Source organism: Brienomyrus brachyistius, chromosome 20, assembly GCF_023856365.1.
Source record: "Brienomyrus brachyistius isolate T26 chromosome 20, BBRACH_0.4, whole genome shotgun sequence".
NCBI lineage: Eukaryota > Metazoa > Chordata > Actinopteri > Osteoglossiformes > Mormyridae > Brienomyrus > Brienomyrus brachyistius.
Genome location: NC_064552.1, coordinates 10,482,776 through 10,501,351, shown reverse-complemented (window position 1 = coordinate 10,501,351; position 18,576 = coordinate 10,482,776). Strand labels below are relative to the sequence as shown.

Sequence of the window (18,576 nt, the reverse complement as noted above, 5' to 3'; positions counted from 1 at the left end):
AGGGCGGCTCTCAGGACCTTTACTAGGCCCAAGGATGAACAGATTATTAATGAAGGACAGGGGAAGTAAATCAGCACAAATGGTTTCAGTTACCTAGCATTACCTCAGCTAAATATGCAAAAAAGTAGTGCACTTGAGTAAGTTGACCGATAAGGTTAAAGATATTTGCATTAATTATTATATCAGCGGTGCTTTATCATTCTGTTGAATCTGGTAGGCTTAAAATGAGCTAGACAGTGACCTCTGTTCTTTAGCATATGAATACATAGATATACAAACATTCAGTTAGTCATAGAATTGCTGTGTCTGAATTCAGGCGCTTCAACCTCCTAGGGCTGCACTCGAAGACCAAATGCGTAACACGGCCGTCCCATTTCGAAGGCTCTTTCACACGCAGTCTATAGATGTGTCCCTCCTCTTGCTGAGTCATGAGGGATGTACCTGATGAATCCTTCACAGTCCAACATATCCCAAGGTTCACTGCGCAGAGGTGAAGTGGGCGTGTCCCAGCGAGGCGATAGGAGTGGTCCTTTGTGACTAAAGGGTAAGAGCGGGGACAGCTGCTGATGCAAATAGGAAATTATCCATGGGCCAGACCGTCCCATTTGACATTGCGGTCTGTGAAGGTTACGCCTTCGTAGACCATGTCCTTCAAAGGATGCAGCTCCTGTATTCGGATCCAGCCTTTATGTTGCAGACTTAAATCTCAGATGGAACTGAATGGAAATGTATTTGTCTGCATGTTTGCCTTTTGCTTGTTAATATCAGAAATTACAAATGGCCTTATTTGGTCAGACAAAAAAGAGCTTTTAAGGATTCCATAAAGGTTTAAGTGTGTCCAGTTAATTTTGGAAATTGTATGACTGTAGACTTAGTCTCTCAGAATGAACGTGCGGCCAAAGCTGGATACGGAAGCCAGTGCTGTGCTTCTCACCAGGGTCTCATACTAATGTACCACTGCTGGTTATTAGTCTGAGGCATGATAGCATACTGCCTCATATGTCACCTGCTGCTCCAATTTAAATAGCATAACTGCAACATAAACGTCGTCATGAAAGAAAGCGCTTAATGCAATTCATTAAACATTTATAATACGTATTTTCATAAATGTCAAGTTAATTTTTCAGCTGTTTCCTTCAAGAGGTTTTTGTGGTCTTTTGTCTTTATTCCAAATTCAGAATAATATGTTATTATCTCATGGATAAGTGAAACAATTATCACCCAATCAATTATAATTAGGTGGTGTTCTGCGTGATTTCAGACAATGATTTGTTTGCTGCAATAGTTCAGTGTGTGTTGCTGTAATTTCCATCCGCAGAGATACACTTCCCGTCTTGTTTGATAAGGGATTCTGTAATCAGTTGCTATCAGACAATTAATGCATTCTTGATGTGGATGATTTATCGTGTGTTTTGTGAAGGATTACTGCGTGTCTGCTTTTGCTTATTCGGTGTGATACCTCTCCAATGCAGTGAAACGTTTTCGCCTGTACAGTAACTCCACGAAGGGAAAGTGAAAGTGAAACTAGTATTCAATTTAACATTCTGTTTTAGACCAAAGACCCAATGGTGCAAATATCCTTGGACGACTACACCACAGTCTTCTCAGTGACCCCATCTGGATTAATGCGGTACCTGAAGCTGCTGACGCCTGTAGATCGTGAAGTACAGCAGAACTACACCTTTAGGGTAAGACCCGTTTTTATGTAGGTGTTTAGAATCGGGGCCATTGAGGTGAAATGAGTGCTTTTATATTTTTGATCTATGGGATGTGCCTACTGACGTGGGTCTCACTTTGGCCTTATTTTCATTAGGGTCTTTGTGGTCAACACATGTGCTGTGTGTGTATATGCTTGTGGGTGTCCCTGTGTATGTGTATATATATGTGTGTCTGCGTGGGTTATGTATATATATTATATGATACATTATATATTATATATACATGTATATATATTATATGATATATTATATGAAACATGATACATTTTTATACTCAGTTTTATAAAAATCTGCAATTAAAAGAATCTAAAAATGAGAAAATCTTGCATTTTATTTGGTTACTTGTGGTTAATGTTAGGGCTGGGTGGAGGTTAAGGGTGTCATTGTCAGGATTGGGGTTACAGCCATAGATATAATGGACAGTCCTCACGAAGACATGAGCACAAACGTGTGTGTGTGTGTGTGCGTGCGTGCATGTGCGCTTTGAAAAAAGTGACGAATCAGAGGTTAAAAATCCTAAAAGAAGTTTTTAAAGAAGAGAAATAAATGAATTCTGCACTGTTTGCTAAAACATTAAATTGAGGGAATTGATAAATGGGGCATTTTAATGAAATGAAATGCCGCAGCCTGGCCTCTGTCTCCTCCCGTTTGCTGTGTGATCAGGCAAAGGTGCCGGAGCGAACACAGGCCCACCAGGGTGTTTGCTGATACCCATCACTACCTCGGTGCCTCTGGGGCACGATTGACTGCCGGGCCTATGCCATCTTTTCAGCATATCAATAACTGTTATCTGTGAAGCTCTAATTGCATTTTAGATGTGTTTCTCGTTACTTATTGTAATTAAATAGAGCTAAATCAGTTGCTTGTGTTCCCAAAACAGGTAGACTAGACCCTTATACTGTAACTGGATATTACCATATAAGTAAACAATTCATACTCTACTTTGAAGAATACACAGAAAATGTTTAGCAATTCACTTTAAGGCCATTCAGCAGATACAGTAAGGAAAAGGGCGTCCCACCTTCCTGGAGGTCCCTGCACTAGTGCCCAAAACTAATGAATTGCTCCTGTATAATATCCAGCAGTGGAAATGGCTAAAAATTCTGAGTTACTGGATAAAAACCTTGAGTCAGCCAAATATCACAGTATAACCACAGGGTAGATTTATTTTTGTGCCTGTAATTAATGGTGGGCAGTTTTAACCTTTCCCTAATCAATGTTTTATGAGGCTTACCTCACGAGGCTACATTTAAGCCGTTAACATTAAATAATATCACTGGGTACCAATCGTAAAATAATTATTGCTAATTTTAAAGGTGCAACATGTGTAACTACCAACTGCTAATTTCTATTGACTTGTTAAATATGTCCCCTCAGCGCTCTCAGTAGCTTCAAATTATACCGAAACATATCATGTCCCCCATCTTAAATGCTATTTGAACGTCTCCTCATTTAATTTTGTCTTCATACAGGATTGATATTCTAATTAATATTCTGATCTGCAATTCCCTAAACGTGACACCCTGGCGGAACGTTTCAAAATGCTTGGATGAAAATAATTTGATGTAATGTATTCTTTTGGAAGGGACTCTTCACTCAGCTTCTCATATTGCGGGAGAGAATTAAGTTTCTGTTCTTCGGAGACTCCTTAATGTCAGTGCTTGCTTTTGTTTACCATCCTCGAGGAGCTTTAAGCATTTTTTCCCGGCAGCTAGAGTGGAAGAGCGGAACATGGCCTGTCTCTGGAGCCTTTTGTTATGCGCTGTTGTTAATCTCAGCGTTTGTTGTGTTTGATGATGCGTGACACGGCGGCACTTGCGCCGCAGACGTCGCATCGCCCCTTGGGCAGATGCACTTGTTCATAAGGAGGAATGTCGATGAATTTCTCGTCTGCTCCACCTACGTATACTCCTAGCATTTCTCATCCGGAGATGAGAAGATCTTAGCCATCATCGTATGAAAAGCCCGGGCATAAATTCACCTGTGGACCCTGGTCTTTTTTTTATGCAGTTGTTGTTGTTTTTTGTTTAGTTTTTTTTTTCGATTTACTTGCAGTTGTAAAACCAGTGAAGTTCATTACACTGGGTTGTGTCATAATGGTGTGAGAAGTGGAGCTGCTTCTCACCACACAATGCAAATACGTTTCTGTTCCTTGCAGCCCCGACTCTGGGGACCAAGCCTGGAGAACTTATCATTCTGAGCACTGTGCATCTGTCCCACCTCACGAATCCTCAGTCAGAGATTGATTAAAACACTGAGATGAGCCACAGTTGCTGCCGAAGGCCTTTTAGAAAAAAAAAATATCTTTCCTGTAGTGTGGTGTGCGTCTTCGGAATACACCCCAGCACTGAGCTGAATGACTGCATCCCTAATGCCACTACTTCAAATAATCCTTTGTAAATAGTTTGCATTAAATAAAAACGTCAGTAAGCATGTGTTTATGCATGTGTTCTGCCAGGGGAATTGGGTTGTTGATTTAGACCGTAAGCCCAATCAGTTTTTCCACTATTAAAGCCTTGTTAATTTACTGTTGAATAAGCTAGCTGTTGTCTAGGACAAGCTAGTTGTTTTGGGTATATAACTAGAAATTCTCAATGGGTCATTCACACATCTGTTCAGGAATCAGATCAGTATTTAAACCAGAGAATTGCCCTAATATCAGTCAACAACAGCTATAATCTGCTAATCAGGCTACTCATTTTGGTAGACTACCAATAGGCCTCTCCAGCAACCGATTTGACAACGCCTGGTTAAAACTTGGCACTATTAGTAGGACTGGGATCTACCGTTGAAATCACGAAAGCTCTTGAAACAAGAACATTTCATGAAACACATAAGACAGATTGTCCTTGTCCTCAAATTATGTTCCAAATAAAATTGCTCCCCTTCATTTGTGATCCGCTGACACGACATTTGGAGAAGATAACAAAGGGTGATGGTAGTTCATTATTTTCCCTTGCGTGCTCTTGGTTGTTTTGTTTGGTGTAAGATAAAAAGGATCGGTAAAGTACTCCTTTGAAGTTGATAGGTCACCACAGTGCTTGTTTACCGGTCAGAAGGATCATCTGCATGGCTGTGAAACCTTGACCTTATTTCGAACCAGCACCGTGGCTTGTACTGTCTATTCCTGATGATACAATTGACCTTCCATGGGGAAGATCTAGCCCTCGAATTGCAGAGCAGAAAACTAGACTTTAACTCTGTTTCTTGTTGGAGACTCCGTGTGCCTGCAGTTTCAAGACTTGGAAATGCACTGTTGCTAAGCAGTGAGGAGTTTTAAAATGCTAAGTCAATTACTTGATTTTAACCCCTTATTGGTCTGTATCTTTGACACCAGCATTGCAGGTATATTCTAAAGCAGAAGAGTAGGAACCATGTAACGTGGATATTTATATGTCGTTTGAAAACTCAGAACATTTACTATTTTCCCATTTTTCATTTTCCATTGAGTGTGCAACTTTCCTCCAGTTTTCACTGGACTTCAGCAGTCTACCTTTGTTTCTGTTCTCATCTGTGTTCATTTTTACAGGTCTTTGTATTTTAACCAATCTCTGTCGATCGCTACTCATCCCTGGTCACTGATTTTCATTTGGTGGAAATACTTGAAAACCTTCAGTACAATGCAAGGTTACGCACTCAAGCTGAACCTCATGCAAGACTCTAACTTTCCTACCAGAAATTATTCATCAAGAGACTTTACTGAAGTAGCTGCCTCTTTATCTAATGGAGAAACCTTCCGGGTGTTTTGTGTGTTGATGAGGACAGGTCTGATAATGCTGCGGAGAGGTGATGTGGCACTCGATGATCTCGAGTTTGCGCCCGGGATGAGAACGATATGAAGTCGATATGAAGTTGATATGAGGTTGCTGCAGACTTTGAGAGGAAAAGAATGTGAGGGAACAGAGTAGATAAGAACAGCATGCGAGCTCTTCAAAGTTATAAATAAATATTGTAGTGGTATTTCAGGAAATTATATCCTTCATCAGAAATACGCCATGTGTCTCCTGAAGTGTGTTTGCAATGGGCTTCCAGAAACTTTAGACATTTTCCCTTTTTTCCGCAGTTTCTGACTAATTTGTTCCCCTCTTCTATGTCTGACTAATACCTGAAATCAAAGAACACATTTTACGACTTCAGATTTTTCACTTTTTATCATCTGTATCTGTTAGTCTGCATTCTTCTTTTAGATTAAAATTAGAAAAAAAAATGTGTGTGGGTTTTGTGTATGTGGGTGTGACTATCAGTGCTAGAAGCCTTGCACTCAGTAATGCATTTTTGTGGTTCCAATGGCATAAAAATATATATACACTTTGATCTTAAGCTGTGGAAGGGCTATTCTGCAGGGCCCACTTGTGGTTATAGTACTTTCACACTGACAACACAGAACTCGCTGAAGCAGCTTTATTTGAAAGTGTTACTACAGGCTAGAGAAGGTCCTGAAATCTCTTCAGCTACCTACCATTTTTTTTTATTGGTTTGGTCTGTGAACTTGTGAATCTTGCGCCTACTTTTCCCTCAAAGATGATCGCCTCTGACGGAGTCCAGGAGAGCGCACCTGTGATCGTTAATATCTTGGTCATCGATGCCAACGATAACGCGCCAACGTTCCCAAACGTCTCCTACAGCGTCGATGTTTACACAGACATGCTACCAGGGGAAGCCGTCCTACGGGTAATCAATACCCCTCGCTTTTCTCGCAAACAGGCCGCCTGCTTCGAGTAATATAGTAGTGGCATTAGTCACCTAATTTGTGAATGAATTACTGTAGTACTGACTGCAACCAACAACCTTCAGCTGTTCTCTCAAAGGCTTTCGCTTGAAAGCATTAGATTTGGGGTAACCCTGGCATAACTATTTCATAATCAGAACATAATCCATAGCTTAGAGGAACTGAGTAATAAAAGCTACTGCAAAAACCTTGATTTAATTTGTTCCTTATACCAGACATACCTGTTCGTAGAAATTAGCGTTTGGCTCAGTGGAATGTGTGCTCATGAAATGAGATGCTTTTTATAATAAATGTAGCAGTAGTCTTAGCAAGTATGAAGGAAATGCTTAAACTTTGGATTATGTGATTATCTTGAAATAATACACTTCTAACTTGAGCCATACTTCTTCTTATTGGCGAGTTGTGGTACAGTTTGGCAACTTTGTAGCAGTGATGGCAATTATTGTCAAGTTAATGTGCTGTCTGACTATAGATGGGATTTCTGTGATTTTATTTGCCATTTTGTATGTTGTTAAACGGGTCATATGGCCCTCTTTTTCATCACATGGCAGATTAAAATGAATAGACTGTCTGTATTTTTAGAAATCTGCACATTATGCAGTTTTGAAGGGTCACACCGCCTTCTCTTCAGCTGACAGCACTGGATGCAGATGAGGGCCTCAATGGGCTGGTAACCTACGAGATCCTGGCAGGTGCCCAGGGGGACTTCACCATCGATAACCGCTCCGGGCTCATCTCCGTGGCACCCGGTGTCAGCCTGATTGTGGGCCGCTCCTATGCGCTGACTGTCAAGGCCACAGACAACGCCCCTATGTTGCAGAGGAGGTAGGTCTCTTTGGACTGATTGGCTCTGATTGGCTTTTAAGACTTTGCTGGGCCAATCACTTTACATTTTATGTAAACAGTAGTTGTTTCATCAAAAGTATACTGTTATGATAGGTGCATTTACCCTGGAAAATGTCCCATATGCAGAGAACAGCAGTTACTATTACTATGGTGAAAATTCATTTGCAAGATGTGTATGGTGAATTGGATGATAGGAATAATGTTGATATCTATCTATCTATCTATCTATCTATCTATCTATCTATCTATCTATCTATCTATCTATCTGTCTATCTGTCTGTCTGTCTGTCTGTCTGTCTGTCTGTCTGTCTGTCTGTCTGTATATCTACCTATAGTGCCAGTCAATAGTCTGAACACACCGACTGAAACTCATGTTTTTCAACAAGATAATGACCCTAAGCCCACCTCGAGGTTATGTGGTGTTTATTATCTTGTAAACAGGGAAAGGGATGTAGTGCTGGGAGACATGACCTGGCTCCCACAATCCCCCTGATCTTAACCCTGTAGAGCTGGTTTCGGGTGAGTTGGATTGAAGAGTACGAGCAGGTAGCCAACTTGTGCCCAGAACTTATTAAAAACCACTTCAGGCCTGTTGAAGAAGCATTCCAGGTGGCTACATCTGGATTCTGGTTGAAATAATGCCAAGAGTCAAGAATGTTGTCATTGAAGCAAAAGGGGGGGGGGGGGGGGGGGGTTTGAATAGTGCAAAATTTGAAAAAAACTTGAGATGTTGAACACTTCTCTTGGTCATTGCAGTATTTGATATGTATTGCTTCATTGTCTTGCGGCCTTTTACTGTAAGGTAAATAATATGGGTAAAATCGAAACAAATGCATTAAAAGGAGGTTTGTCCAGGATTTCGACTGGTATTATATCTATCTGTAGATCTAATTATTTGTTATGTTTAGCATATTTTCTAGTGGCACAGCCTTTGTGCCTTCATTAAAAAAACTGTATTGTTCATCAAAGATATAATACTGAATTTATGCTGGTCAGTTTTTATTCTGCTCTGTGATGTGCTGTTATGACTGACATTGTCTTTCACTGTTACCGTATTACAAGAAATTAACAGATATAAAGAAGGAAAACATTTACACTTACATCCTGAAAAACAGTCTGAATATCATGTAAGGGGGTGGGTGGGGGGTGTTTATAGCCCCCTTAATAATCAGAACCAGTCAATACAATCCCCCCCTCCCAAATAATCATATTGTCATGATAAATGGGCGGGGACCTCAACCCCCCCCCCCCACTATTCAATCCAGCTTTATGCCCTTGCTTCCTAGTACATTCCCATCGGGATTTATGGTAAACAGGAACTACAAGAAGAGAGCAATCATTGTTTAAAATTTCATTTGATGAAGATGGGTTCAGATTGAGCCATAAAGAGGAAATGGGCCTGATATAGCAGATGGCATTCACAGTGAAGTATGTAGTGACTGGTAACTCCCTGTGGTTGTTTGAGGCACCACTTAAGCAAACCCCACTGTGATTCCTTCCAGGAGCTCTATCACCACAGTCTACATCGAAGTCCTGCCCCCCAACAACCAAAGTCCCCCGCGCTTCCCCCTGTTCACATACAGCATGGAAGTCAGCGAGGCCATGAGGATTGGGGCCGTCCTGCTCAATCTGCAGGTGGGCAGGCTCCACCCTCCACCCTCCTCCTCCCTTCCTCCTAACACAAACCAAACCTGATACCAAGTCAGAGTCACCTGTGGGCAGATCCAAATGTGAGCCAACACTTCCCCCTTACTGTAACATTCAAATAAGTAATTTGTGGGAGAATGAAGGTAGACTGTATGGCGATGCAATTAGTAGAGTTTTTTCAGGCCTGTACTGGATAAACAGTTGATGGATGGATGGGTGGATGGATGGATGAATGGATGATGGATGATGGATGGATGGATGGACCTGAGTACTGTTAAACAAAATATATTAAGAATGATAGCAAATATAGAAAAACAAAGGCCCCATAGGGTTTCTTTGAATTTCAGGAAACCCCCAGTTAAATGAATGTGGAAGGTGCTGCTTCTCCTGAAGGAAACTACAGTAAAATATAACACTGCAGCAGCTATATGAGAACATGGTGCAAAATCTTCCATATTTTCTAGGCAACAGATCGAGAAAAGGATCCTATTACGTACAAAATCCAAACCGGGGATCCGCAGAACGTCTTCAACCTCTCGGACACGTAAGCTTATTTCAGCGCTACATGTTTTCCTGTCCTGTTCATTCTTACCCCTGACTAAGAAAACTGGTCCTAACTACAAAATTAAAGGGTGTTTTGGAAACAAAATCCCATGTTTTCTTAACATCAAAATTAAATTTCCAAGTCAGGATTCTTCCTCATATTTAGCAATAATTGACAAATGGTTTTATCATTATCAGTAATGATGTTTGAAGCATGATTCTCATGAAGGTCTGTCATGACTCTACAGGTAATTCTAGACTCAACATGCTAATCAGGGATTCAAAATTTTTATCATTTGCATAATTTATCCCACGCTGCTCACTTAAATTGCATATTAATGTTTTAACTCCTTGCTTTTTTATTACAAGTAAGGGCCCTTCAGATTTAAAGCTTGACAGTTCTTGTCATTAACCTCTATATTAGACCAGTTCCTCATTGAGCATGAAAGCCAGTTTTACTTTTTTAGCGTTACATTTTTCTGTTGGTTGGTTGCTCTTTCCGCCAGATTATAATGTGTCCTCAGATTGCCAATATTGCTCCCTGTTTACTTTCCCATTTACTTCCAGAGGCATCAGATGGCATATTAGTCAGTGCTTGTTTTAGAAAATATGTTACATTTAGAGAGGCAAAATATCCATTTTACTATGTCACTAAAATGGGAAATAAAAATGGTCTGTATCAAAAAAAAAGGAATGTTTGGTAGCACTTTACTTAAAGCACTCATGTATAATGCATTATAGATACCTTCATAATGCATAATAATGCATTCATAAAGCATTATAAAGATGGCTATAAATATTTATAAAAAGGCATAATACATTATAGCGATACCGTCATAATGCATTATAATGGCTTATATTGACATTTATAATGCATTATGAAAGCAATTATAGTGCATCTATAATGCATTATAGTGACTGCTTTAAGTTAAATGTTACGGAATGTTTTTAAAGTAACCTGAGATCTATTTATTTTCCAGCCGCTGCATATTTAATCCTCTGAAAGCAAAAGGGAATTTTTGCTAGGTTTTTATTGTATATAAGAGTAATAAGCAATAAATGAAATAAGTAACACTGTGTTTGTTCGTATATATATGGCTGGCAGTAGGTAGAGGAAAATTTGGGTAGTTTTTGCACTTCCACCATGATTGATCACCAGCTCGATGCCCATAAGTAACCCAGTTAATGAATCCCAGCTGGGCCTGATTGGAGTAATTGCTTGTTAGCATTTTATGGGGTAAGTTCAGTGTATTCAGATGGAGCCTTAGAGGGCAAAGCTGGGGCCTGGATTTTTCCACATAGGTAGCGCTTTTTGCGGGGCTGGCTGTAGTCCTTTGTGTCTTGGCGAATTGCCTTTCTTAAGAGGTCTTTGTCTTCTTTCCAGTATTAAAGACCATCTGTTCTCCTAACCCTGACGCCCTCTCCCTTCGTCCCCTCATTTGGTTCATTTACACCTACGCGCCTCACATCCGGCCACAGTGTGTCTGTAAGGCTAAGCGATTGTGTCTTAGCGTCGTTCCATTGCGACACTCCTCGCCAATATAGACTGCAGTGGGGAATAAATATGCTGAAGGTCTTGGCGTAGATATAGTAAATATTTCTTTCAGCTGTTTGTTATATCAGATTACCAAAGCCTAAGGACTCTATAAAGGAGCGTAATGGCAGTGATGTGATTATGGGAGATGCTGTTCAGAAGTTCAGGGCAATTAAATGTTCCTTGCAGGGGCCCTGAAAGCCCATCCTCACTAGTTTTCAGTGAAGCCTGCTCTTAGTTTAAAAAAAAAATAATTAAAAATCGAAAAAACAATGCTTCAGTCTCATATAGCTAGTTCTCCCAAGCCTGATAACGAAAATCACGATTAACCGCTGCCATTTCAGAAACCGTATAAAACATTAATAAGCGAGTTCTGTTATTTCCCCTTCAATAAACAGGAAGGTGGAAACGGTGCCTTTGACTGAACAGCAGGCACTGCCAATAATCCTGCTCCTGGTTCCTGGTTCATCTGCTGCCTTTCTTCATTTTATGGGGAGGGGGCACAATAAAAACCAGTTACAAATAGAAATTGAAGCCGCGGAGTAGCACTTTGTGAAAGCCGCACACGTTCCCATGGCTGATTTAATGGCGCTCCATAATCCTAATACTGAATCTTGTTGGCAAATTTACGAACCAGTACGTTTGACTTTTTTCCCAGTTTCTGCATAAATCTGGTCATATAATTCCGAACTCATACAAGCTGCTACCCTAATGACTGTGTGTCATGTGAAAATTGTACGTGAAGGCATAGAAAAGCCGGAAGGTGCTTCTTGTCACTATCGTTAACTTTGTCTTCCCGTGGCACATTAGGACCGTGACCCTTTTCTATAGAGCATTATGGTCCCTCACTCATAAGCCTCTATTCAGATGCTGGCCTAAGCTGTGATCATCTCCATACTTTGCTGCTGGATTTTCCTTCTAGCAGGGCTTTCTGCTTGTGCCCTCCAGCATATTTAGAAAACCATTGAAGGCCTTGTCTTTACCATTCCAAAGCATTCATGTTTCATCATTCCTGGTCTCCGCTGACTGCTAGCTGCCGCCCACATCAAGTTCAAACGCTGGTACTGGCATACAGGCATTCAAATGAACAGTTCCAGCTAACACCGGCGAACTTCAACAGATTCTGAAGATCATCATGTTCTCCACTGTAGCAGAACCAGGCCCGTGACCCCCCCAGTCGCGCCAGGAGCACTGCAACACAGACTGACCCTGTGCTGTGACCCCCCCCAACTGACCTGCAAGCTTCGCTCTCACCTCTATATGTGTCTGTTTGTCACATGGAGAGTAAGAAGGAACAGGCAAAAAGGCAATTTCCCCACATAGATGAATAAAGTATTGATATTCTATTATGTCCTAGTCTATTCTGTTATATTCTAGAAACAGGTCTACCCTTTCTGTTCTGCAATCCTTAGCACATTGTTTAATGTGGGACTGGCATCATGCTCAGCGTGCCCTGTGCCTCAGTTACGGGGTCATTAGAATTTGGATGGATGGATGGCTGGAGGGATGGATGGATGGCTTTGCAGGCATCACGTTAGTTTGAAAAAAACTCTTACATTCTCTCCTGTGCCACTTTAAGTTGTCCAGATTTTGGTTGCCTTGCTTGCATCCCTCCTGTCATCGCATGGCATTCCTCTTGGTCTGGAATTTCACTTGGCTGTCCCAGCTCACAGAAAGCTTTGCTCTTAATTCATTGTTGGATTCTTCGGATCGTCATCTTGCCGCAGGGCCTATTTTCGGTTCGGCTTCAACTTTCAGATGAAGAGCGTGACGTTTCCCTCCTGGGTATGCTGCTGTGACTCCTCGTTCCCTCGATAATGGCGAGTCATTCAGGAGCACAGGGTGAAAATCGCTCTCAAACAATGACACTCCCACCACCAGGCTTAATAGCTGGGATAAGGTAAATTTGATGATAGGCTGTGCTAGGCTTTTGGCAGACATTTTTAGCCGGGGCTAATATTACCCTTCAAAGAACATTTTTCCAGAAGTCTGCAGAATCAGCTTAAGTTCACAAATATCCATATAAATAAGCGGAAAGTTCATTTTATTTATTTATATTTTGCAGTAAAACTTTGCTCTTTCACTCTGCTAGCCCAGCCCTTGAGTAACATTGCTACTCAGCAAGTGCTGTAATGTTAGGGTATAAATATGGCCAACAGGTACAATGTTGGGGTCCAGCAGATCATTACATGTAATTTTAGAGTTCTTTTGGGTGTTCTTTTGGACTTATGTAGCTGCTTTTTCAGTCCACAGGCTCATATAGATACAGTCCCTTCCATGGAGTATTGATGACTTGCAATACGTTTGCAATCTTAAATGATCATCAAAGCATCTTTTTTTGTGTGTGCTATTGACCAGTTCTGATTAGTTGCGAAACTTACCCAGACGCACTTTAAAGTGTAGCGCTTATCTGTTTTGCACTTAGGGCAGGGTACGCTATTAATGTAAGGTCACTTTAGATAAATATAGCGACTGAATTTATAAAGGTAGGTGTAACGTAAATGCAATGTTCATGCAGCTGAAATTATGCTTCTTTTTTTGGTAATACGCACTTTCATGCAGCTACTTCCTCAGTAATAATTGGTACTTTTTATTGATCCCTGTGGGGAAATTCGCTTTTCGCCCCCCCTCCACCTTGCTCTCTGTAGGCGAGAGCAAACTTGGCCGTAAAGGGCAGCCACCTTTTGTGGCACCCGGGGGGCTGGGGGTTAAGGGCCTTGCTCAAGGACCACAGACGTGACGAGACCAGGCTTGAACAAGCGACCTTCTGGTCACAGGCGCAGAGGCGCAGCCCAGTGAGCCCCACGCTGCCCCCGAATTTGTATATTTAAAGTTGCTAGATAAGTCACATAATTAAACATATACTGAAATCCTTTGCTGTTGTATAACTGTGTTTGCATTCATGCAGTCTTTGCATGAATGATATCTGAAAAACAGGCCCAGAGCAGGGATTTGGGGGGGGGGAATGGCCCTAATATGCTTTCAGTAATGGCAGTAAATTGGACAAATAACCTTTATGGATGTGTAGAATCTATATAAAATGGAGAGAGACCTGAAATAACATTTTTTCATTGGTCTTCATCTTGCTAAACGAGTTCGTTAAGCATGCACAGATGACTCTTTATTGTCCTGAGAGAATAGAATGGAAGGCAATGCAACTAGTGCTCAGACTGTGTGACATCTCGGCCCTTCTCACATCTCCCAAGCAACACATCAATTTGCAAAGTATTTGAATATCCACGTCTCAGGTCTGCTTTTATTTGTGCGAGTCTCTGAAAATTCCCTCTGAACTTTTTCCCAGTGATTTATTACTTCAAAAGCAGCCCTAATAATTATTATTTCCCTTGCATTTGTTGTGAAGCGTGTTCATGTTTTCTTCTGCTAATTCTAATTATCCTTCATTATTTGCTGTTACTATCATTACTGTTTTTTTTCCCCACCTTTGTGAGCATGTGTTTGCGATTCTTTTTGATAATTTTGTGAATAGATTATGTGTCTGCAAAAGGGCATTAGAACACAGGAGCTAATGTGCGTCTGTTTTTTGTTTTTGATCAAAGAAGTGCAGATACCAGGTCACTGCAGTCTTCATCTCTTCCATCTCCTCACCATTATTTTATGGGAGGTAATTTGCGGTAGCTGATAAAGAGGAAGAATATATATATATATATAAAACAAAGAAAAACCCTTCTGTTCCACCAAACTCTGTATTGATCTGCTAAGATTAATCCGGTTTCAATGCAAAGGCTGTTCTGTTTCGTAAAAGACTTCATTTGAACATCAGATCCATAAATGTTTTTTTTTCAACAAAGGTTATATCATAAAAATAACACTTCAAGAGTAGCAGTATTAAAAATATTAAACATTGCAAATATTTTTAAATGGCCTTTTAATATTTCAAAATACCAATGCATCTTTTGTTTATGACTAACCGAATCAAACATGGTCTTCAAATATATCGCAGTATCTCCAGATTTCCTTCTTTCTGCGTGACAGTAAATTCTCACCATGACCCCGTTGGTTAGTCTGCAAAATATGTCTGGCAACGCAGTCAATTCATTACCATTTTCACGTTTATTAGCATAACCTGCTGCTTTTCTGTTTAAATAAACATCAAGTCCATTGATGGAGTTGTCATTTTTAAAGAGCCTTGCATCCCCAGATGGTGACGCTTGCTTTGCTTAAACCGTTTTATGAAGTACCTTATTGTAAATGTCTGCTTTAATCTTTGACACTTTAAAAGCACTTTAATATGATATTGAGAGAAGAAAAAAACTGTCGCTGTCTTGCCAAATGACTATAATTAACTCAATTTCACAAGTACTAATGTGCTTATTTTAGTGGCTGGCTTTTGTCATTGAGGTTTCTGTCTTTTCTCTTGTGTTACAGTTCAGGACTGCTGATACTGGGCAAATCCCTTGACAGGGAGACCACGGATCGGTACGACCTGACTGTCACAGCCTCGGATGGCAAACCGGACGGGGTAAGGCTCTCTCAGTCCCACTACCACTGACCCCGCCTTGCGGGGGCCGGGATAAGTCTGCGGACAGCTCTCCCCATCTCATCTGTATCCGTACCCACTGAACGTCGTCAGGAGGACTGGATGGCGGCCAAAGGTGGACACCATGGTCATTTATCTAAATGTAGAGGTATGAGCAATAGAGCAGATCGTGTTCCGGAGACAATGAGGTGGTTATTGGACAGCGACTGCAGCTATGCTGCGTGGACAGTCATTTATTTTTCGAGGCTTCCAAAAAATACATGTTTAGGATATAGCGACTTGTGATTATTTGTTTAAAAGGATCCCATGGGGAAAGGATATGATACATCGATCACAAAACAAAAAAAATCACCCACGGAAGCTATAAGAAGGTGGTAAAGAATATTTTTTTTTTCTCACCAAGACAAATGACTGCAATGACGCTGGTTGGAGAGTGCAGAGTCATTCTCTCTGACTTGGAGGGGGGACAGTAGGGATCCCTGATGCCATTTTGAATCTGAATGGGCTCAGAAATAGGAAAAGAAACCCTGGATACGCGACACTGAGAGTTTGTAAGAGACCGCAGAGACACGGAAAGACAGAGATGGAAAGGTCATATAGCTCATGTTTAGCATTTATATAAAACACCATTAGAATTCATTAAGCTCCCAGGTGTCCTCCCAGCTCACGGTGAGATATCGAAGGCTGAGCCACTGTGTAATTTTGGAATAGCGGAGTATTTACAATATTGAGGATGTCCACTAATTACTCTTGGTGGTGTGTCGATAAATGAAGTGCCGGTGTCTGTTTCGTGTGTGTTTGTGTGTGTATTACATTGTGGGGACCAAATGCGTCAACGTGATAAGCAGCAGTTATTTTGAAGTGTTGGGGACCATTTTTCGGGTTCCCACAAAGGTCCGTGAATGCATTCAAAAAACTACAAATGCCAAAAGCCTCGTATTTTGTTGGGTTACTTATGTTTAAGGTTAGGGCTGGGTAGGGGTCAAGGGCGTCGTGATTGGGATTAGGGTTTTTCCCATAGAAATGAATGGACGGTCCCATTTAGATACCGTATGAAGACCAACTTGTGTGTGTGTGTGTGTGTGTGTGTGTGTGTGTGCGTGTGCGTGTTTGTGCGTGTGCGTGCGTGTTTGTACACATGCACACATTAATACATACATAATTCTTGCTCCTTTATAGACTTCAATCAAAACTTATGATTGTTCATTTTAATGTACATTTTAAATCCTCCAGTGTCTTATGACATACCTCTTAACCCAGTGTCAGAAGTGTCACATGGGGATTTGTGTAATATCATACTCAATAATACAGCTTCGTAAGGCTCGTTTAGCATGGGAACAGTGTGACCTCCACGGAAGATTAATGCCAACTTCTGCCCAGGCACAGATAGCTAAAAACGAACGGTGCCGGATTTAAGGAGATTGCGGGTTAATTGGCAGATTTCTCACAGCCGTCGTTCTCAGCGCTGCTCATTTTCAGAGTGGGATGTGCTGTTGTTGCTGTATAGGCGTAACATTTATTTGAAATGTGTGTGTGTGTGAGGGGTGGCATGTAAGCATATGGCTGTTTGTATGACTGTGTGCCACTCATACAGATGAGCTCACGCTGGGGGCTGGGTATGTAGGCAAGTAGGTATCTATCTATCTATCTATCTATCTATCTATCTATCTATCTATATATCTATCTATCTGTCTGTCTGTCTGTCTATTGACAGACAGAACGACTGTAATTGCAGACTATCAACTTTAACTTAAGGCCATAAACAGCTGGGTCAACCTTGGAGAAATTATGACAATTTATATAGAAAAATGCTGCCCAGTATTCAAAATTAGATAGATAGACAGATAGATTAGATTAGATTAGATTGATTTCCAGTGAGTCTGGAGCCTATTTAAGGTGGATGGATGGATGGATGGATGGATGGATGGATGGATAGTGAGCGAATGAGTGAGTGGTGTGGAGGAATATGGTAATGCATCTAGTCTCTGTCCGTGGTGCTGAAAGTGCCAATTTCCCTACTATCTCTGTGGTGCTGAACCTCACAGCAAGGAAAAGCATTTTATTGTATAAATCCTGCAGGCATCAGTTGCTAATCAAACAAAAAATGTGTGGGAGAGCCATCCTTGCAATGCAGTGACCTTTTAAAATGAGACGGCCATTAACTGATTTGCCGTACCAGCTCGCCGAGCTCAGACGGCTCACTGAAGGGTGCAATCAGACGCTGGCTCCCCGACTCCGGTGACCTCGGCCTGAAGAGAGGCCACGTTCACTCCACGGCTCCCCGCATACCAGGTCGATCAATCGGAATTGGTCCAAGGAGATGGGGGCCCTCGATGCAGGAAGTGACCACACCGCCTACGTGTTATCCTTCACAAAGGGGCCTCTGTGCACATGCCAAGATACTGTATGTTCGTAAATATAGCAATATGTTAACAAAAGATGCACTGATTTGGTACAAAGACAAACTTTCCTTTCGTGCAAACATGCCGAGAACTATTCCTTTGTCGGGAGGGGGAAAATGTTATAATGTGATTTGATGATAATTAAGCAAAATGAAGGCAGCAACAATTATAAGTGTAGTACCACTGCTGGCTCACACCTACAGGGGTTCTGATCTCCCTTCCGCTCCACATTCTCCCCTCGTCACGTGGATCTTCTCAAGATACTCCAAAGTTAGGCAAATTGGCACCCCCGCCTGTCTTGTGCCCTGCAGTGGAATTATATCCCATCCAGGGTGTTCTCCTGCCTTTTGCCTTATGCTTCCTGGGCCAGGCTCCAGCTACCCACCCCCCCCCCCCCCCCCCCCCCGCCCCCCCAGCCCTGAACAGCATAAGCGGTTGGAAGATGAATGGATTGTTGTAAGAGGGCCCTGCAGTGTTCGGGAACATGTTGATGCTGAGCCGCAGAAATAAATCCTGCTCGTTTGAAAATGCCATTATTATCTTTGAACGAGAGTTCATTGTTTTACAGCTAATGAGCTGCTATGAAATTAACGGACAAACAATCATATGAAAAAGAATTATGAATTAATAATATAATATTGAAACCAAATCTGCAATGG

The 18,576-nt window shown here is 41.4% G+C and overlaps 1 protein-coding gene across 1 annotated transcript in view; it reads left to right on the top strand.

Moving 5' to 3' along the window:
* Positions 1–18,576, top strand: part of pcdh15b (protocadherin-related 15b) — a 224,201-nt gene that overhangs the window by 150,036 nt on the left and 55,589 nt on the right. Inside the window, exons 14-19 of the mRNA XM_048987517.1 lie at positions 1,554–1,688; positions 6,240–6,389; positions 7,079–7,272; positions 8,796–8,928; positions 9,405–9,484; positions 15,404–15,497. Of these exons, the coding sequence (XP_048843474.1) occupies positions 1,554–1,688; positions 6,240–6,389; positions 7,079–7,272; positions 8,796–8,928; positions 9,405–9,484; positions 15,404–15,497 (786 nt within the window). The remainder of the gene's footprint in view (positions 1–1,553; positions 1,689–6,239; positions 6,390–7,078; positions 7,273–8,795; positions 8,929–9,404; positions 9,485–15,403; positions 15,498–18,576) is intronic.